Raw genomic sequence first — 22,696 nt, forward strand, 5'->3', positions numbered from 1 at the left:
CCTCCTCAGTAATGAAGGAGGCAGTCACCACGAGAACAATTGCCCATGGGCACCGAGACAGACGCACATACACCGGACAGTCCCCTCCACGGCAGTGAAACCATACTGCACCCCTCCAGAAACTTCAGCTCATCCAAAACTCGGCTGCCCGTGTCCTAACTCGCACCGAGTCCCACTCACCCATCACCCCCTGTGCTCACTGCCCCGTGTCCTAACTCACACCCAGTCCCACTCACCCATCACCCCCTGTGCTCACTGCCCCGTGTCCTAACTCACACCCAGTCCCACTCACCCATCACCCCCTGTGCTCACTGCCCCCGTGTCCTAACTCGCACCAAGTCCCGCTCACCCATCACCCCCTGTGCTCGCTGCCCTGTGTCCTAACTCGCACCAAGTCCCGCTCACCCATCACCCCCTGTGCTCGCTGCCCTGTGTCCTAACTCGCACCAAGTCCCGCTCACCCATCACCCATCACCCCCCCCCCCCCCCCCCAAGATGTCTGCGCTCCTCTAATTCTGTCCCCTGAGCATCCCTGATTATAATCACTCCACCATTAGTGGCTGTGCCTTCTGTTGCCTGGGCCCCAAGCTCTGGAATTCCCTCCCTAAACCTCTCTGCCTCTTTCCTCCTTTAAAACCCATCTCGGTGACTAAGCTTTTGGTCACCTGCCTTAATATCTCGTGTGTCAAAATATTGTATGATTATGTCCTGTAAAGTGCCTTGAGGACATTTTACTGTATTAAAGGCGCTATATAAATGCAGGTTGCTGTTGTCCGCTCCCACGGGGAATTGAGACGAATGTTTCTGGGGACACGGAAGCTGTGTTTAATGCCTCTTGCTGCCACCCATGAGATCAGCTGCCTGGGCACAGGCCACAAGATCGCAACAGGAGTTTCCGACTGAGTGAGCGAGTGTGTGCGAGAGACAGAGAGAGAGAGAGAGAGAGAGTGTGTGTGTGTGCGAGAGAGAGAGAAAGAGAGAGAGAGTGTGTGTGTGTGCGAGAGACAGAGAGAGAGAGAGAGAGAGAGAGAGAGTGTGTGTGTGCGAGAGACAGACAGACAGAGAGAGAGAGAGTGTGTGTGTGCGAGAGACAGAGAGAGAGAGAAAGAGAGAGAGAGTGTGTGTGTGTGCGAGAGACAGAGAGAGAGAGAGAGAGAGAGAGTGTGTGTGTGCGAGAGACAGACAGACAGAGAGAGAGAGAGTGTGTGTGTGCGAGAGACAGAGAGAGAGAGAGAGAGAGAGAGAGAGTGTGTGTGTGTGCGAGAGACAGAGAGAGAGAGAGAGAGAGAGAGAGAGTGTGTGTGCGAGAGACAGAGAGAGAGAGAGAGAGAGAGAGTGAGAGTGTGTGTGTGCACGCAGTGAGAGCTGGCCCCTGCGGTTTGCTTGTTGCTGTGTCAGGGCGGGAGGCCCGAGGGAATCTCTGCCTGCCGAGGCAGCACCACAACAGGAAGCGGCAAGAACACAAGGGAACCTGGGCCAGGCTCCGAGCGAGAAGACAGGCCGAGAACCGTCCTCAGGCGGAAACACAGCAGGCAACCAGTTCCTGCTGGGGGAGAAGGCCCGGCCCGGCTCAGCCCCTAGTGCCAGGCGGCTGGACCCCTCCCCCCGGCGTCCTCCCCCACCGGCCCCCTCCCCTACTCAGCAACCCCTCCCCCCCACCCCCACCCCGATCACACCCATCCCCACCCACCGCCCCCCTCCCCCACCCACATCCACGCCCCTTCCCCACTCCCTCCCTCCCTCCCTCCCTGCCTCCATTCCCCCCCCCCCCCACTGACCACCCCAGCGCCCTGACCCACACCCCACCCCCACCTCCACCCACACACCCCCGGTCCCCACTCCCTCCCGACCTCCACTCCACTCCACTCCACTCCACTCCACTCCACTCCACTCCACTCCACTCCACTCCCTCTCCCCCACCCGCGCCCCAGCCCCCTCTCCCCCACCCGCGCCCCCCAGCCCCCACTCCCTCCCCTGCTCCCCCGCCAAGGCCGATATATCCTTCCTGACATGCGGGTCCCAGGACTGAACGCAGTGCCCCAGATGGGGTCTGACCCGAGCGTTACACCACTGTGACATCACTTCCTGCCCTTTGTATTCCAGCCTTCGAGATAGAGGCCGACATTCCAGTGGGCTGGATTTAGTTTATGCACCTGTTCACCGGTTTCAGTGATTTTGGTGCGTGGGCCCCTAAACCTCTCGGCTCCTCCACAGTCCTCAGCTTCTCACCATTCAGAAAATACTCATCTACTCGTCTTGGGTCTTGTGTGGGAAAAATACTTCCTGATTTTCCTCCTGAGAAATAGGGAGAAGGTGAGTGGGTGGGGTTGAGGGATTTGGGGAGAAGGTGGGTGGGGTTGAGGGATTTGGGGAGAAGGTGGGTGGGGTTGAGGGATTTGGGGAGAAGGTGGGTGGGGTTGAGGGATTTGGGGAGAAGGTGGGTGGGGTTGAGGGATTTGGGGAGAAGGTGGGTGGGGTTGAGGGATTTGGGGAGAAGGTGGGTGGGGTTGAGGGATTTGGGGAGAAGGTGGGTGGGGTTGAGGGATTTGGGGAGAAGGTGGGTGGGGTTGAGGGATTTGGGGAGAAGGTGGGTGGGGTTGAGGGATTTGGGGAGAAGGTGGGTGGGGTTGAGGGATTTGGGGAGAAGGTGGGTGGGGTTGAGGGATTTGGGGAGAAGGTGGGTGGGGTTGAGGGATTTGGGGAGAAGGTGGGTGGGGTTGAGGGATTTGGGGAGAAGGTGGGTGGGGTTGAGGGATTTGGGGAGAAGGTGGGTGGGGTTGAGGGATTTGGGGAGAAGGTGGGTGGGGTTGAGGGATGTGCCATAAACAGCAATGAGTGGAATGACTCGCGTGTTCTGGCAGTGTTGGCTGAGCGAGGAGGGCTCCCTGCCATTCTTCAATTAGTGTCATCGGACTTGCAACATCCCGAGAACGTGGGGGCCTGAATTTCACATCTGGGGCACACCTTCAGTTTATCATCTTTGCTTTCCTTCAACCACTGTCTGTCTGTCCCACCTGTGACAGAGACTGTAATTCCCGTATTGGACTGTACAGCCACCTGAGAACTCACTGAGAGTGGAAGCAAGTCTTCCTCGATTCCGAGGGACTGCCCGTGGCGAAGATCACATGAAGGGTCGGTCTGGACAATGTCTCTGAAGTCCTGCCGTGGGCATGTACCCACAGCCATTGCAACCGAGGGGAGAGTGCAGCCAACATGAGCGAGTGCCTGGGGAGCCAGGGAGTAGCAGATGATGGGTTCGGGAGGACAAGTCATACAATCTTGAATGAGGCCATTCGGCCCATCGTGCCTGTGCCGGCTCTGTGACAGGGTGATCCAATTAATCCCACTCCCCCCTGCTCTTTCCCCATAGCCCTGCTACCTTTTCCTCTTCCAGTATTTATCCAATCCCCTTTTGAAAGCTACTAATGAATCTGCTCCCACCGCCCTTTCAGGCAGCGAGTTCCCGATCACAACAACTCGCTGTGTAAAGAAATATATTCTTATCTCCCCCTCTGGGTCTTTTGGCAATTACTTTAAATCTGTGTCCCTCTGGTTATCGACCCTCCTGCCATTGGAAACCGTTTCTCCTGATTTACTCTATCAAAACCCTTCATAGGGATAGAACCCCGTTATCAAATCTCTGCTCCAAGGAGAGCAACCCCAGCTTCTCCAGTCTCTCTACGTAACTTGAAGTCCCTCATCCGCCGGGACCATTTCAGTAAATCTCCTCCGCACCCTCTCCAAGGCCTTGACATCCTTCCTAGAGTATGGTGCCCAGAATTGGAGACAATTCTCTGAGGGGAGGAGTGTGTGGGGATGGGGTGGGGGGGGGGGGGGGGAAGAGCTGAGGCTTGAACAGTGATTCAGCATAAAGAAATAAATACTGACATATGAGGAGAGACTGGATCGACTAGGCTTATATTCACTGGAATTTAGAAGAATGAGAGGGGATCTCATAAAAACATAAAATTCTGACGGGATTGGACAGGTTAGATGCAGGAAGAATGTTCCCGATGTTGGGGAAGTCCAGAACCAGGGGTCACAGTCTAAGGATAAGGGGTAGGCCATTTAGGTCTGAGATGAGGAGAAACTTCTTCACTCAGAGAGTTGTGAACCTGTGGAATTCTCTACCGCAGAGAGTTGTTGAGGCCAGTTCGTTAGATATATTCAAGAGGGAGTTCGATATGGCCCTTACGGCTAAAGGGATCAAGGGGTATGGAGAGAAAGCAGGAAAGGGGTACTGAGGTGAATGATCAGTCATGATCTTATTGAATGCTGGTGCAGGCTCGAAGGGCCGAATGGCCTATTCCTGCACCTATTTTCTATGTTTCCATATAGCATCTTTCACGACCACCGGATGCCCCAAAGCGCTTTACAGCCAATGAAGTACTTTTTGGAGTGTAGTCACTGTTGTAATGTGGGAAACGCAGCAGCCAATTTGCGCACAGCAAGCTCCCACAAACAGCAATGTGATAATGACCGGATAATCTGTTTTAGTGATGTTGATTGAGGGATAAATATTGACCCCAGGACACCGGGGATAACTCCCCTGCTCTTCTTCGAAATAGTGCCATGGGATCTTTTACATCCACCTGAGAGCAGACGGGGCCTCGGTTTAACGTTTCATCCAAAGCATAGTTTAGTGTGTACTCTTATGCTCCTATTTATAAAGCCCAAGAACCCAAAATGCTTTTTTTTTAAATAAAAGAAAGCCTTCTCAACTTGACCTGGCACCTTCAAAGATTTGTATGTGTACACGCCCAGGTCTCTCTGCTCCTGCTCGCCCTGGTTTTGATTTATTTCAAACCTCCAGCAGTGACCTATCGGCTAAAAGCCCCACCCAGTGCGATGCAAGGTCTAAGGTTCGCCCTGGGATCTGTGCCGAGTTCATTGAACCTCAGACTGAGCCAGCAGTCGGGTCATTCGCCGGGGTAGAATAATCAGTCGAGCTCCCCCACCACTTCCGATCACAGAACGTAAGAAATAGGAGCAGGAGTCGGCCATTCAGCCCCTCGAGCCTGCTCCGCCATTCAATAAGATCATGGCTGATCCGATCATGGACTCAGCTCCACTTCCCCGCCCGCTCCCCATAACCCTTTACTCCCTTATCGCTCAAAAATCTGTCGATCTTCACCTTAAATATATTCAATGACCCAGCCTCCACAGCTCTCTGGGGCAGAGAATTCCACAGATTTACGATCCTCAGAGAGGAGAAACTGCTCCTCATTGTCCCTGCAATGGGAAGGCCCGTGTGGACAGGTTTTGGCGTGTGATGTGTCCTGCAATCTCCCCCGCATCGGATGGCCTTGGCATTCATGCTCCGAGCCGAATGTTTACTGCGGGGGAGGGGGGGCCGGAGGGGTCGCTGCTCCCGTGGAACAAGGGACACAAGATTACATCAGATATACGGCACAGAAACAGGCCATTCGGCCCAACCAATCCATGCTGGCGTTTATGCTCCACTCGAGCCTCCTCCTGTCTTTCCCCATCTAAATCTATCACCAGAACCCTCTATTCCCTTCCCCCCCATGTGTTTATCCAGCCTCCCCTTAAATGTATCTCTGCTATTCGCCTCAACCCCTCCCTGTGGCAGCGAGTTCCACATTCTCATCACTCTCTGGGTAAAGGAGTTTCTCCTGAATTTCTTGGTGACTATCTTATATTGATGGCCTCTAGTTATGCTCTTCCCCACAAGTGGAAACATTCGCTCTGTATCCACTCGATCAAAACCTTTCATCATTTTAAATACCTCTATTAGCTCACCCCTCAGCCTTCTCTTTTCAAGAGAAAAGGGACCCAGCCTGTTCATCCTTTCCCGATATGTACACCCTCACATTTCTGGTATCTCCGGTGTCTCTATATCTTTTTTATATCATCATAGGCAGTCCCTCGGAATCGAGGAAGACTTGCTTCCACTCCAAAAGTGAGTCCTTTGGTGGCTGAACAGTCTGATACGAGAGCCACAGACCCTGTTACAGGTGGGACAGACATTGTCGGGGGAAAGGGGGGGGGGGGGGGGGGAGACGGTGGTTGAGACTGGTTTTGCCGCACGCTCCTTCCGCTGCCTGCGCCTGACGTCATCACGCTCGCGGCGTTGAGATTCGAGGAGCTCAACACCCTCCCGGATGCACTTTCTCCACCTCGGGCGGTCTTTGGCCAGGGTCTCCCAGGTGTCAGTGGTGATGTCACACTTTACCAGGGAGGCTCTGACGGTGTCCTTGTAACGTTTCCGCTGTCCTCCTTTGGCTCGTTTGCCGTGCAGGAGCTCCGCATAAAGCATTTGCTTGGGGAGTCTCGTATCTGGCAGAACTATGAGGCCTGCCCAGTGAAGCTGATCGAGTGTGGTCAGTGCTTCAATACTGGGGACATTAACCTGGTCGAGGACACTGATGTTGGTGCGTCTGTCCTCCCAGGGGATTTGCAGGATCTTGCGGAGACATCGTTGGTGATATATCTCCAGCGACTTGAGGTGTCTTCTGTACATGGTCCACGTCTCTGAGCCAAACAGGAGGGCGGGTATTACTACAGCCCTGTAGACCTTTTTATAAATGGCGACCAGAACTGTACTCAGCACTGTAAAAATAGTCTAAGCAAGGTTCGACACAGGGTTAGCCAAACTTCCCTACTTTTCAATTCTATCCGCAGAAATAAAGCCTAGTGTTTGGTTTGCTCTTTTTATGAGCTTGCGAGAAGTAATTGGGAGAGGAGGAAAGTAAATTGGCGAAAAACGAGAGAAAGAACTGGCGTTTCTCGAGCACCTTTCATAAAGTGATAATCACCAGGTCATCTGGCTTAGTGACGTTGATTAAAGGATTAGGATTGGCCCCAGGACACCGGGGAGAACTCCCCTGCTCTTCTTAGAATTAGTGGCCGTGGGATCTTTTGCATCCACCTGAGAGAGCAGACGGGGCCTCGGTTTAACGTCTCATCCGAAAGACTGCACCTCTTGTCTTAATGTCTGCTCCTTTGGCTGGGTGTCAATTTGTGTTTATGTTCCTGTGAAACACCTTGGAACATTTCATGATGTTAAAAGGCACTTATATAAATGCAAGTTGCTGATTTTACAATTGGCCTCAGTATAGAAACATAGAAAATAGGTGCAGGAGTAGGCCATTCGGCCCTTTGAGCCTGCACCACCATTCAATAAGATCATGGCTGATCATTCACCTCAGTACCCCTTTCCTGCTTTCTCTCCATACACCTTGATCCCTTTAGCCATAAGGGCCACATCTAACTCCCTCTTCAATATATCCAATGAACTGGCATCAACAACTCTCTGCGGTAGAGAATTCCACAAGTTAACAACTCTGAGTGAAGAAGTTTCTCCTCATCTCAGTCCTAAATGGCCTGCCCCTTATCCTAAGACTGTGTCCCCTGGTTCTGGACTTCCCCAACATCGGGAACATTCTTCCCGCATCTAGCCTGTCCAGTCCAATCCAGTCAGAATCTTAGACGTTTCTATGAGATCCCCTCTCATCCTTCTAAACTCCAGTGTATAAAGGCCCAGTTGATCCAGTCTCTCCTCATATGTCAGTCCTGCCATCCCAGGAATCAATCTGGTGAACCTTCGCTGCACTCCCTCAATAGCAAGAACGTCCATCCTCAGATTAGGAGACCAAAACGGAACACAATATTCAAGGTGTGGCCTCACTAAGGCCCTGCACAACTGCAGCAAAACTTCCCTGCTCCTATACTCAAATCCCCTTGCTATGAAGGCCAACATACCATTTGCCTTCTTCACTACCTGCTGTACCTACATGCCAACTTTCAATGACTGATGAACCATGACACCCAAGTCTCGCTGCACCTCCCCTTTTCCTAATCTGCCGCCATTCAGATAATATTCTGCCTTCGTGTTTTTGCCCCCAAAGTGGATAACCTCACATTCATCCACATTATACTGCATCTGCCATGTATTTACCCACTCACCTAACCTGTCCAAGTCACCCTGCAGCCTCTTAGCGTCCTCCTCACAGCTCACACCGCCACCCAGTTTAGTGTCATCTGCAAACTTGGAGATATTACACTCAATTCCTTCATCTAAATCATTAATGTATATTGTAATGAGCTGGGGTCCCAGCACTGAGCCCTGCGGCACTCCACCAGTCACTGCCTGCCATTCTGAAAAGGACCCGTTTATTCCTACTCTTTGCTTCCTGTCTGCCAACCAGTTCTCTATCTACGTCAGTACATTACCCCCAATACCATGTGCTTTAATTTTGCACACCAATCTCCAGTGTGGGACCTTGTCAAAAGCCTTTTGAAAGTCCAAATACATCACATCCACTGGTTCTCCCTTGTCCACTCTACTAGTTACATCTTCAAAAAATTCCAGAAGATTTGTCAAGCATGATTTCCCTTTCATAAATCCATGCTGACTTGGACTGATCCTGTCACTGCTTTCCAAATGTGCTGCTATTTCATCTTTAATAATTGATTCCAACATTTTCCCCACTACTGATGTCAGGCTAACCGGTCTATAATTCCCCGTTTTCTCTCTCCCTCCTTTTTTAAAAAGTGATGTTACATTAGCTACCCTCCAGTCCATAGGAACTGATCCAGAGTTGATAGACTGTTGGAAAATTATCACCAATGCATCCACTATTTCTAGGGCCACTTCCTTAAGTACTCTGGGATGCAGACTATCAGGCTCCGGGGATTTATCGGCCTTTAATCCCATCAATTTCCCTAACACAATTTCCCACCTAATAAGGATATCCTTCAGTTCCTCCTTCTCACTAGATCCTCAGTCCCCTAGTACATACGAAAGGTTATTTGTGTCTTCCTTCGTGAAGACAGAACCAAAGTATTTGTTTAATTGGTCTGCCATTTCTTTGTTCCCCATTATAAATTCACCCGAATCCGACTGCAAGGGACCTACGTTTGTCTTCACTAATCTTTTTCTCTTCACATATCTATAGAAGCTTTTGCAGTCAGTTTTTATGTTCTCGGCAAGCTTCCTCTCATACTCTATTCTCCCCCTCCTAATTAAACCTTTGTCCTCCCCTGCTGAATTCTAAAATTCTCCCAGTCCTCCGGTTTGCTGCTTTTTCTGGCTAATTTGTATGCCTCTTCTGTGGAATTAATCCTATCCTTAATTTCCCTTGTTAGCCATGGTTGAGTTACCTTCCCCGTTTTATTTTTACTCCAGACAGGGATGTACAATTGCTGAAGTTTGTCCATATGATCTTTAAAGGTTTGCCATTACCTATCCACCGTCAACCCTTTAAGTATCATTTGCCAGTCTATTCTAGCCAATTCACGCCTCATACCATCAAAGTTATCTTTCCTTAAGTTCAGGACCCTAGTTTCTGAATTAACTTTGTCACTCTCCATCTTAATAAAGAATTCTACCATATTATGGTCACTCTTCCCCAAGGGGCCTTGCACAAAAAGATTGTTAATTAGTCCTTTCTCATTACACATCACCCAGTCTAGGATGGCCAGCTCTCTAGTTGGTTCCTCGACATATTGGTCCAGAAAACCATCCCGAATACACTCCAGGAAATCCTCCTCCACCGCGTTGCTACCAGTTAGGTTAGCCCAATCAATATGTAGATTAACGTTGCCCATGATAACTGCTGTACCTTTATTGCACACATCCCTTATTTCTTGTTTGATGCTGTCCCCAACCTCACTACTACTGTTTGGTGGTCTGTACACAACTCCCACTCGCGTTTTCTGCCCTTTGGTATTCCGTAGCTCCACCCATAACAATTCCACATCATCCAAGCTAATGTCCTTCCTTACAATTGCATTAATTTCATCTTTAACCAACAACGCCACCCCACCTCCTTTTCCTTTCTGTCTATCCTTCCTAAATGCTGAATACTCTTGTATGTTGAGTTCCCAGCCTTGGTCACCCTGGAGCCATGTCTCCGTGATGCCAATCACATTGTATCTGTTAACTGCTATCTGCGCAGTTAATTCATCGATCTTATTCCGAATGCTCCTCGCACTGAGGCACAGAGCCTTCAGGCTTGTCTTTTTAAACACACTTTGACCCTTTAGAATGTTGCTGTAAAGTGGCCCTTTTTGCTTTTTGCCTTGGGTTTCTCTGCCCTCCACTTTTACTATTCTCCTTTCGAGCTTTTGCTTCTGTCTCATTTTATTTCCTTCAGTCTCCCTGCATAGGTTCCCATCCCCCTGCCATCTATCTTTCGACCAGATCAGGGGGGCTGGAATTATTGAGGACTCCTGTTCCTGATCCCCGTCCAGTGATTTTTGCTGGAAATGTGCAGGTGGGGATCGGACTGGACAAATGCCAATTACATTCTAGCATTAACCACAAAGGAACTGTGGGTGGGGAGGGGGAGGGAGAGGGGGTGGGGGAAGGAGGGAGATGAAAATTTAAAAAAAAATAAAACACAGCGTTTCGTTATGGTTTGGAATGAGCCGCCTGAATGGGTGGTGGAAGCAGATTCAATAGTAACTTTCAAATGCTCCTTCCACACTGTCCGAAACATTGCTGTTTGTGGGAGCTTGCTGTGTGCAAATTGGCTGCCTTGTTTCTCACATTACAACACTCCAAAAGTACTTCAATGGCTGTAAAGCGCTTTGAGATGTCCGGTGATCGTGAAAGGTGCTATATGAATCCAAGGCTTTATTTCTTTCAAACACTCCCAGGGCAGGTACAGCACGGGACTAAATACAGAGTAAAGCTCCCTCTGCACTGTCCCATCAAACACTCCCAGGGCAGGTACAGCACGGGGTTAGATACAGAGTAAAGCTCCCTCTACACTGTCCCATCAAACACTCCCAGGGCAGGTACAGGGGGTTAGATACAGAATAAAGCTCCCTCGACACTATCCCATCAAACACTCCCAGGGCAGGTACAGGGGGTTAGATACAGAGTAAAGCTCCCTCTACACTGTCCCATCAAACACTCCCAGGGCAGGTACAGGGGGTTACATACAGAGTAGAGCTCCCTCTACACTGTCCCATCAGAGATACGGAGTACCACCAAATGACCCTGACCAATGGCCTTCAGGATCAGCTCCAACTCAGCATGCAATCGGACACTTGCCACTCTTACTGGCGATGTTTACCTGACACACACAATGCTACATTGCTCAGTGCAGTGTGACGACACTGGAACGTGAGTCACTTCATTCGCTCCCTGTTAATGGCACCCAGTTGCCAAACACTGGGGTACATTACTGGTGGGTACAGGTCTGTCACTGTATAACACTGGGGTACAGTACTGGTGGGTACAGCTCTGTCACTGTATAACACTGGGGTACAGTACTGGTGGGTACAGGTCTGTCACTGTATAACACTGGGGTACAATACTGGTGGGTACAGGTCTGTCACTGTATAACACTCGGGTACAGTACTGGTGGGTACAGGTCTGTCACTGTATAACACTGGGGTACAGAACTGGTGGGTACAGGTCTGTCACTGTATAACACTGGGGTACAGTACTGGTGAGTACAGGTCTGTCACTGTATAACACTGGGGTACAGTACTGCTGGGTACAGGTCTGTCACTGTATAACACTGGGGTACAGTACTGGTGGGTACAGGTCTGTCACTGTATAACACTGGGGTACAGTACTGGTGGGTACAGGTCTGTCACTGTATAACACTGGGGTACAGTACTGCTGGGTACAGGTCTGTCACTATATAACACTGGGGTACAGTACTGGTGTGTACAGGTCTGTCACTGGGAATTAAGAGTACAGCACAGTATTAAAATCCTTAGTTTACAGTATAGTTTGTTGGCACCAATATGGGAGTCCTATGACAGCAATCCTTGCACCCACTGTCTATCCAGGCCCCTGTACTCTATCAGGATAGGGTCACTAATCTGTATGCAATGCCTATTGTGCCAGCATTATGCTGTCCTGTCTGTGTAAGAGAGTGTGAATGCTGACTCTTCTCATGTGGTACTGGACATCACTGTCGCCCGATTGCAGTGTTATCATCATTATACAGAATTAACTGCACACAAACACGCCATTCGGCCCAACAAGTCTCTGCCAGTGTTCATGCTCCACACGAGCCTCCTCCTACCCTATCAGCTGTCGGCAGTGTCTCCCAAACCTGCGACCTCCTCCGCCGAGAACGACAAGACCGGCAGGCGCATGGGAACACCATCACCTCCCAACCGATACACACACAAAAAACACACTCACACACAATCCTGACTTGGACATATTGGCCATTCCTTCATCGTCGCTGGTTCAAAACCCTGGCCCTTCACCACTCGGACTGCCCCAAAAGGACTGGTATCTTAACCCGCCCAGTTATCTTAAAGCGAAACACGATGGCAGCATCGCAACCATTGGGGCAACTGGAGGTGATGGGTGATTCAGCCTCCTCGTTGGTACAGAGGTGCCTGACGGAAGACCTTTTGAGGTGTATAAAATTCTGAGGGGCCTGGATAGAGTGGATAGGAAGGACCTAGTTCCCTTAGCAGAGGGATCAATAACCAGTAGATTTAAAGTAATTGGGGAGAGGTTTAGAGGGGATTTGAGGGGAAATTTCTTCACCCAGAGGGTGGTGGGGGTCTGGAACTCACGGCCTGAAAGGGTGGTAGAGGCAGAAACCCTCACCACATTTAAACAGTACTTGGATGTGCACCTGAAGTGCCGTAACCTACAGGGCTACGGACCGAGAGCTGGAAAGTGGGATTAGGCTGGGTAGCTCTTGGTCGGCCGGCGGGGACACGATGGGCCAAAATGGCCTCCTGCCGTGCTGTAAATTTCTCTGATTCTATGAAAGCAGCCATTCAGTCCGTTCTTCCAAGGTAACTTATTAACCTCGTAATAATCCAGAGATTGTGGGTTCGAATCCCACCGTGGTAGTTTGAGAATTGGAATTCAGTTTACAAATCGTTAAATTAAAATCTGGTATCAGTAAAAGTTATCACGAAACTGTCGCATTGTCGTAAAAACCCAACTGGTTCACTAAATGGTCCTTTAGGGGAAGGAAACCTGCTGCCCTTACCCAGTCTGGGCCTATATGTGACTCTAGTCCGCACACCCATATGGTTGACGCTTAGCCGTCCTCTGAAATGGCCATTCAGCGGTTATCAAATTGCTAACTAGTACTTCGCTAACTAGCACCATGGGAGAACTTTCACCACACAGACTGCAGCGGGTCAAGGTGACGGCTCACCACCATCACAAGGGGCAACCAGGGAATGGGCACTAAATGCCGGCTTTGCCAGCGCCACCCACATCCTGAGAATGAATATATAGAATAAAGTTCTCTCCCTTTCTCGGCACAACTCCGCAGGTGCCAGCACCTCACCAAAGTCACCACCAGCTTGATGTGCACGCTCAGGCAGAGAATGTCAATGGGATATTCAACCACGGGGGCAGCACAACTCAGCCCAACCAAGCCTTTACTCAACATCTACCAAAGTGTATTTGCCAAGGAGTGGGGTTGGGGGGCAGGTAGGACTCCCCTGCTCTTCTTCAAAATAGTGCCATGGAATCATTTACATCCACCCAAGGGGGGGGGGGGGGGGGGGGGGAGACAAAGAAACATAGAAAATAGGAGCAGCAGTAGGCCATTCGGCCCTTCGAGCCTGCACCATCATTCAATATGATCATGGCTGATCCTCTATCTCAACACCATATTCCCGCTTTTTCCCCATACCCCTTGATGCCTTTTGTGTCTAGAAATCTATCTATCTCCCTCTTAAATATATTCAGTGACTTGGCCTCCACAGCCTTCTGTGGTAGAGAATTCCACAGGTTCACCACCCTCTGAGTGAAAACATTTCTCCTCATCTCGGTCCTAAAGTTCCTACCCCGTACCCTGAGAATGTGACCTCTTGTTCTAGACTTCCCAGCCCCGGGGAAACATCCTCCCCGCATCCAGTCTGTCCAACCCAGTCAGAATTTTATACCTTTCAATGAGATCCCCTCTCATTCTTCTAAACTCCAGTGAATACAGGCCTAGTCGACCCAATCTCTCCTCATACCAGTCCTGCCATCCCAGGAATCAGTCTGGTGAACCTTCGCTGCACTCCCTCTATGGCAAGTGTATCTTTTCTTAGGTAAGGAGACCCAAACTGCACACAATACTCCAGGTGTGGTCTCACCAAGGCCCTGTATAACTGGAGTAAGACATCCTTGTTCCTGTACTTTAATCCTCTTGCAATGAAGGCCAACGTACCCTCGGTTTAACGTCTCATTTCGAAAGACGGCACCTCAGACAGTGCAGCACTCCTTTGGTACTGCACTGGGAGTGCCAGCCTAGATTATGTGCTCAAGTCTTTGGAGTGGGACTTGAACCCACAACCTTTTGTCTCAAGGGAAGTGTGCGCTGCCCACTGAACCACAGCTGACATCTGGTAAGGCAGCTGGAGCCACAGGTGCCAATGGTGGGGGGGGCAGCGAAAGGAAGGGGCTAAGATGGCAGGATCAAGACATGAAGGATTTCACCATTAATCTCCAGAACCAAGCATGGTTTTACTGTAAAAAAAGGGATTGTAATGGATTGGTTAGAAGCAATGTTGCACACACCAAGGTTTACACAAGCGAGACAAGCAGATCAGATGCATAGGCAACGAGGCCCTCTCAGGTGGATGTAAAAGCACAGGTGGCTAAACACATTGTCAAGTGAGATACTGAGCCAGAGAGATCAGGAAGTTCCAAGATTAGATCTTTTAGATCCAATTATCTGAGGTCATCAAGGGTGTGATAGTATAATGCCATTGATCTCAATCTTTGGCCTTGACAGAAGACAAAACTAACGTAATAAATAGGAGCAGGAGTCGGCCATTCAGCCCCTCGAGTCTGCTCCGCTATTCAATTCATGGCTGATCTTCGATCTCAACACCACTTGCCTGCACTATCCCCATTACCCCTCGATTCTCTTAATACTCCTACAGCCTCCCCTCCCCACCTCTGCAATATTGACAGACGCCTGCCGCCCCCTTCCTCTGTTGCAACTTCCCAAAGACAGTGTCAAGAGAGGGTACAGAGGAGATTTACCAGGATGTTGCCTGGACTGGAGAATTTTAGCGATGAGGGAAGATTGGATAGGCCGGGGTTGTTTTCTTTGGAACAGAGGAGGCTGAGGGGAGACCTTATTGAGATGTATAAAATTGAGGGGCCTGGATAGAGTGGATAGGAAGGACCTATTTCCCTTAGCAGCGGGGTCAGTAACCAGGGGGCATAGAGTTAAAGTAATTGGGGGGAGATTTAGAGGGGATTTAAGGGGAAATTTCTTCAACCAGAGAGTGGTGGGGGTCTGGAACTCACGGCCTGAAAGGGTGGTAGAGGCAGAAACCCTCACCACATTTAAACAGTACTTGGATGTGCACCTGAAGTGCCGTAACCTACAGGGCTACGGACCGAGAGCTGGAACGTGGGGTTAGGCTGGATAGCTCTTGGTCGACCGGCACGGACACGATGGGCCGAATGGCCTCTTTCCGTACCCTAAATTTCGATGATCCCATGATTCTATGATACGCAAAAGAAAAACAGTTCTGAACAAAACACTTCAGTGGTAAGAGAGCTGGTAAATTGAACACACACACACATATCTTGGGGATTCCCAGTTTTTGAAAAAGCCAGCACTGAAGGCTATTTGGGAGTGAAGGTTGCAGAGGGGGAGGCGGGGTAATGGAACACTCAACCACAAACCGTACAGCGAGCCGAGCCTCCTCCCTCCCAGCACAACAAGACTTCAAAACAGACACACCCACCACTGAAATTCCACAAAAATATGGCATCCGCTCCCTTCACAGTCAGACCCCCCCCCCGATTACCGACTGCTGCAAGACCGCCGGGGGGGGGGGGGGGGGAGAGAGATTGTTTCAAAATGTTGGCATTTGAAAATAAACGATCCTATTGACACAAACAAAGCTCCCGCCCAGAGTTTAACTTGTGCGTGTTTGCCTGATGTTCTTCTCTGGAGGGGGGGGGGGGGTGGAAAAAAGATTCTTTTTTGCCTCTTTTTTTTGATGTAACCCGAAGCAGAAGCGTTTAACAAAACACGAAAGCACAAAAAAAAATCAAATTTACAGGGGGAAATGAAGATAAGCAGCACACACAGACAGAGACACACAGAGACAGACAGAGACACACAGAGACACACACACAGACAGAGACACACACACAGACAGACAGAGACACACAGACAGACAGAGACAGACAGAGACACACAGAGACAGAGAGAGACAGACACACAAACAGACAGACACACAGACAGAGACACAGACACACACAGACAGACACACAGACACACACAGACAGACACAGAGACACAGACAGAGACACACACACAGACAGACACACACACACACAAACAGACAGACACACACACACACAAACAGACACACACACAAACAGACACACAGACAGAGACACACACACACACACACACACAGACAGACAGAGACACACACACACACAGACAGAGACACACACACACACACACAGACAGACAGAGACACACACACACACACACACACACACACAGACAGACAGAGACACACACACACACAGACAGAGACACACACACACACACACAGACAGGTTTAACCGCCGGACACATTGTGAGCTGCCGGCCGGGGAAAGAAGGAACCGCACCAATGTTGCGGTTGAGTTGATACAAAAGTTGCGACCTTTCGGAGCAGAGCGATGGGACGGGAGCGAGCCTGTGGCCAGGCGGGATACATTGTCGCCGCGTCAGTCCCGGTGACTGAGGTTGTTACCTTTCTGTCGGAGCGGGCTGCGCGCCTCCTCTTTGCTGAGCTGGGTGATTATGGACGGGCTGTCCATGAGCTAAACCTCCCGGGGTTCTCTCAAAACGCCTTGTCTTGTTTTCCTCTCCTCCCCCCCCTCCCCAGAAATATATATATAAAAGGGAGGAGGGGAGGGGGGGAGAGAGAGAGAGAGCGAGCGGTTGAGCAGCGGGTTCACAACATGGAAACCGCCTCCGCCTCCTCCTCACTGTCACCAAACTAACATGGATCGGCACTGGCCGTTTCAAGGCGGCCCCCGCGGAGAGGCCGCGCTGCCAAGCGCAGGGAGCCGGCCCTCACTCTTCCGGAGGCGTTCACCCTCCCCTCCCTCACCCTCCCCTCCCTCACCCTCCCCTCCCTCACTCACTCACTCACTCACTCCTCTCCTCTCTCCTCTCTCCTCTCTCCCTCTCCCCCCAGCCCTGCCTCCCCTAACACGTTTGAGGCGCTCGATCCAGGATTTTCCAAAGTTTCCAAACCCTAACACACACACACTTCTGTCTCTCTCTCCCTCCCTCCGCCCGAGGTTGTTTTGATGGGGAGTTGGTGTGGATGTGTGTGTGTAGGGGGGGGGAGCCTGGAAACAGCTCTGGTGGAGCCCCGAGGGTTAGGGATCGTCTCCAAAGCGCCACCCGCTCGAAATGGCGAAATTCTTTCATAAAGAACATAAGAAATAGGAGCAGGAGTCGGCCACACGGCCCCTCGAGCCTGCTCCACCATTTAATATCATGGACTGATATTTAATATCATGGAAGCTCCACTTCCCCGCCCGCTCCCCATAACCCTTTATCATTTAAGAAACTGTCCATTTCTGCCTTAAATGTATTCAAAGTCCCAGCCTCCACAGCTCTCTGAGGCAGCGAATTCCACAGATTTACAACCCTCTGAGAGAAGAAATTCCTCCTCATCTCAGCTTTAAATGGGCCACCCCTTATTCTAAGATCATGCCCCCTAGTTCTAGTCTCCCCCATCAGTGGAAACATCCTCTCTGCATCCATCTGGTCAAGCTCCCCGCCCCGCTAAGACGCTAAGAGGCTGCAGGGTGACTTGGACAGGTTAGGTGAGATTCCTGGGATGGCAGGACTGTCATATGAGGAGAGATTGGGTCGACTAGGCCTCGATTCACTAGAGTTTAGAAGAATGAGAGGGGATCTCATGGAAACATATAAAATTCTGATGGGATTGGACAGGTTAGATGCAGGAAGAATGTTCCCGATGTTGGGGGAAGTCCAGAACCAGGGGTCACAGTCTAAGGATAAGGGGTAAGCCATTTAGGACCGAGATGAGCAGAAACTTCTTCACCCAGAGAATTGTGAACCTGTGGAATTCTCTACCACAGAAAGCTGTTGAGGCCAGTTCGTTAGATATATTCAAAAGGGAGTTAGATATGGCCTTTACTGCTAAAGGGATCAGGGGATATGGAGAGAAGGCAGGAATGGGGTACTGAAGTTGCATGATCAGCCATGATCATATTAAATGGTGGTGCAGGCTCGAAGGGCCGAATGGCCTACTCCTGCACCTACTTTCTATGTTTCTATAACCTTACACGTTTCGATGAGATCACCTTCTTCTGAATTCCAACGAATAGAGGCCCAACCTATTCAACCTTTCCTCATAAGTCTACCCCTTCATCCTAGGAATCAACCTAGTGAACCTTCTCTGAACTGCCTCCAAAGCAAGCATATCCTTTTGTAAATATGGAAACCAAAACTGCACGCAGTATTCCAGGTGTGGCCTCACCGATACCTTATATAGCTGTAGCAAGACTTCCCTGCTTTTATACTCCATCTCCTTTGCAATTGGCCTTCCTGATCACTTGCTGTACCTGCATACTATTGTGTTCCTAACACAGATGAGACTGCACACAGGGAAGTTAAAAGTAACAGTGACCTCAGTCTTTATTAAGACACTCCAGAGTGAGGAACAGACCTTAGGGGCCAGCTTATATACAGTGCTCCCAAGGGATGCTGGGATCCCTTGGGACTTCAGGGGATGAGCTCCCTGGTGGCGGAACATGGGAGTGCATGCTTTACAGAAACACAACATCACTCCCCACAAAGTCAAGTGAAAACTATTTACAAGGAGAGGCGGTCGGGAGCCTTTTTTGCCCTGGTCCACCGCCTCGGTACAAATGTCTGTTCTGGTATGTTTGCTGTGCCCTCGCTGGGCTGGCGTGTTGTTGGCCCTGCTGGGTGAGCCTAGCCTTGCTGGGCTGTTGGGTGTGATGGGTTCGATTTCCTGGTCCGTGGTGTCGTTGATCCTTTGGGTGTGTGTTGTGGGCTCGACAAAGATGGTGTCTGCTGTGGGTTGTTCAGGGCAGTCTGTGAACCGCAGCCTCGTTTGGTCCAGGTGCTTTCTGCAAATTTGTCCATTGTCTAGTTTGACCACAAACACCCTACTCCCTTTTTTAGCTATCACCGTGCCCGCGATCCACTTGGGACCATGTCCATAGTTTAGCACATACACAGGGTCATTCAGATCAATTGTTTACATTTTGTTGCTGCCGCCTGCTCTCTACCTGATCATGCAGGTTGGGGTGAACCAGCGAGAGTCTGGTTTTAAGTGTCCTTTTCATGAGTAGCTCAGCCGGGGGCACCCCTGTGAGCGAGTGGGGTCTCGTGCGGTAGCTGAGCAGTACTCGGGACAGCTGGGTTTGGAGTGAGCCTTCTGTGACACGTTTCAGGCTCTGTTTGATGGTTTGTACTGCCCGCTCTGCCTACCTATTGGAGGCTAGTTTAAACGGGGCCGAGGTGACATGTTTGATCCCGTTGGGGGTCATGAATTCTTTAAATTCGGCACTGGTGAAACATGGCCCGTTGTCACTGACCAGTATGTCAGGCAGGCCGTGGGTGGCAAACATGGCCCTCAGGCTTTCAATGGTGGCGGTGGCGGTGCTTCCCGACATTATTTCACATTCAATCCATTTTGAAAAAGCATCCACCACCACCAGGAACATTTTACCGAGAAACGGGCCCGCATAGCCGACATGGATCCTCGACCATGGTCTGGAGGGCCAGGACCACAAACTTAGTGGTGCCTCTCTGGGCGCATTGCTCAACTGAGCACACACACGCTGCATTGCCGTACACAGGACTCTAAGTCAGAGTCGATACCGGGCCACCACACATGGGATCTGGCTATCGCTTTCATCATTACTATACCCGGGTGTGTGCTGTGGAGATCTGAGATGAACGTCTCCCTGCCCTTTTTGGGTAGCACTATGCAGTTACCCCACAACAGACAGTCTGCCTGAATGGACAGCTCGTCCTTTCGCCACTGGAACGGCTTGATTAGCTCTTGCATTTCAACGGGGATGCTGGCCCAGCTCCCATGCAGTACACAGTTTTTTACTAGGGACAGCAGAGGATCTTGGCTGGTCCAAGTCCTAATCTGGTGGGCCGTGACAGGTGATTTATCATTTTCAAACACTTCCATGACCATCAACAAGTCTGCGGGCTGCGCCACCATCAACAAGTTTGCAGGCTGCGCCATTTCCACCCCCGTGGTGGGCAATGGTAGCCGACTGAGAACATCCGCACAGTTCTCGGTGCCTGGCCTGTGGCGGATGGTATAGTTATACGCTGATAGCGCGAGTGCCCGCCTTTGTATGCGGGCTGAGGCATTAGTATTTATCCCCTTGTTTTCAGCCAACAGGGATATGAGGGGCTTGTGATCGGTTTCCAGCTCAACTTTGAGGCCAAACAGGTACTGATGCATTTTCTTTACCCCAAACATACATACTAATGCCTCTTTCTCAATCATGCTGTTGGCCCTCTCGGCCTTAGACAAGCTCCTGGAAGCATAGGCGACAGGTTGCAACTTCCCCGCAACATTAGCTTGTTGTAATACACACCCGACTCTGTACGACAACGCATCACATGCTAGCACAAGTCTTTTACACGGGTTATACAATACAAGCAGCTTGTCGGAGCATAAAATGTTTCTGGCTTTCTCAAAAGCAATTACTTGGTTTTTACCCCATACCCAGTTCTCACCTTTACGCAATAACACATGTAGGGGCTCTAAGAGGGTGCTTAACCCCGGTAGGAAGTTACCAAAATAGTTGAGGAGTCCCAGGAACGACCGCAGCTCCGTGACGTTCTGTGGCCTGGGCACGTTCCTGATAGCCTCTGTCTTGGTGTCTGTGGGCCGAATGCCGTCCGCCGCGATCTTTCTCCCCAAAAACTCCACTTCTGTTGTCATGAAGACGCATTTCAACCTCATCAGTCGCAGCCCTACGCGATCCAGTCGCTGGAGGACCTCCTCCAGGTTTTGTAGGTGCTCGACGATGTCCCGACCCGTGACCAATATGTCGTCCTGAGAAACCACCGTGTGTGGTACTGACTTGAGTAGGCTCTCCATGTTTCTCTGGAAGATCGCTGCAGCCGACCGAATTCCAAACGGGCATCTGTTGTAGATGAACAGTCCACTGTGCATGTGATGCAGGTGAGGCCCTTCGAAGACTCCTCCAGCTCCTGCGTCATGTAGGCCGAAGTCAGGTCGAGCTTGGTGAACGTCTTGCCTCCTGCCAGCGTCGCAAATAGGTCGTCTGCCTTTGGTAGCGGGTATTGGTCCTGTCGCAAGAAACGATTAATAGTTACTTCATAATCGCCGCAAATCCTGATCGTGCCATCACTTTTGAGTACTGGAACAATCGGGCTGGCCCACTCGCTGAATTCCACTGAGGAGATGATGCCCTCGCGTTGCAGCCTGTCCAGCTCGATTTCCACTCTCTCCCTCATCATGTGAGGTACCGCTCGCGCCTTGTGGTGGATGGGTCGTGCCTCTGGGACCAAGTGGATCTGCATCTTCGTCCCGGAAAAGTTTCCAATGCCTGGCTCAAAAAGGGAAGGAAATTTGTTAAGAACCTGGGTACATGAGGCCTCATCGACATGTGATAGCGCTCGGATGTCATCCCAGTTCCAGCGGATTTTGCCCAGCCAGCTCCTTCCAAGCAGTGTGAGGCCATCGCCCGGGACAATCCAGAGTGGCAGTTCGTGCAGTGTGCCCTCGTAGGTGACCTTGACCATGTCGCTGCCCAGGACAATGATAAGCTCTTTGGTGTACGTTCTCAGTTTTGTGTGGATGAGGCTCAGGGCTGGTCTGAATGCCTTGTTGCACCACAGTCTCTCAAACATCTTTTTACTCATGATGGATTGGCTAACGCCAGTGTCCAGTTCCATGGCTACGGGTAAGCCATTCAATTTTACATTTAGCATTATAGGTGGACATTTCGTCGAAAATGTGTGCACCCCGTGTACTTTAGCATCTGCCTCCTCTCTCTGAGCCTCGAAATTGCTTTGATCCACCATGGACCGCACTTCCTCTGCCCCGTGGTGGTTAGCAGGTTTTGCAGAGCTTGCAGCTCGTCTGCAAGCTCGTTGGAGGTGCCCCATTGTTCCACAGCTCTTGCAAACATACCCTTTGAAGTGGCATGAATAGGCTGAATGGAAGCCTCCACAACGCCAACAAGGTGTGAATTGCCTTGCATTCATCCTTTGTTGCGGACTCTGAGTCATCTGAGTCACCTGAGGCCTGCTGGCAGTTGCAGACTCGTGGTTTCTGCCCTGTACATTTCTGCTCGCAAAAACAGTTCCAGTTAATTTATGAACATTGCTAGCACTTGTGTGCTGAGAAATTTGTTTGGTGTTATCACTGGTGGACAAAAGTGCCTGTGCTATCGCAATAGCCTTGCTGAGGGTCGGTATCTCTACAGTCAAAAGTTTTCGTAGGATGGTCTCGTGGCCAATGCCCAGTACAAAAAAGTCTCAGCATTTGTCCAGGTAGCCATCAAACTCACATTGTCCTGCAAGTCGCCTTAGCTCAGCGACGTAGCTCACCACTTAGAAACATAGAAACATAGAAAATAGGTGCAGGAGTAGGCCATTCGGCCCTTCGAGCCTGCACCGCCATTCAATGAGTTCATGGCTGAACATGCAACCTCAGTACTCCATTCCTGCTTTCTCGCCATACCCCTTGATCCCCCTAG

At 50.6% G+C, this 22,696-nt stretch overlaps 1 protein-coding gene across 3 annotated transcripts in view; it reads right to left on the bottom strand.

The window, feature by feature from the left end:
* Positions 1-17,032, bottom strand: part of LOC139259641 (carboxy-terminal domain RNA polymerase II polypeptide A small phosphatase 1-like) — a 63,504-nt gene extending 46,472 nt beyond the window's left edge. The window contains exon 1 of one of the 3 annotated variants that reach the window (XM_070875153.1): positions 16,678-17,029. In XM_070875153.1, coding sequence (XP_070731254.1) covers positions 16,678-16,744 — 67 coding nt within the window. In that variant the 5' untranslated portion in view covers positions 16,745-17,029. Of the gene's footprint in view, positions 1-16,677 lie in introns of all 3 variants that reach the window. The other 2 variants (XM_070875152.1, XM_070875151.1) reach the window with 2 other exon arrangements.
* Between the last annotated feature and the right edge of the window lie 5,664 nt (positions 17,033-22,696).

The sequence above is a fragment of the Pristiophorus japonicus genome, chromosome 3 (assembly GCF_044704955.1).
Source record: "Pristiophorus japonicus isolate sPriJap1 chromosome 3, sPriJap1.hap1, whole genome shotgun sequence".
Lineage (NCBI taxonomy): Eukaryota > Metazoa > Chordata > Chondrichthyes > Pristiophoridae > Pristiophorus > Pristiophorus japonicus.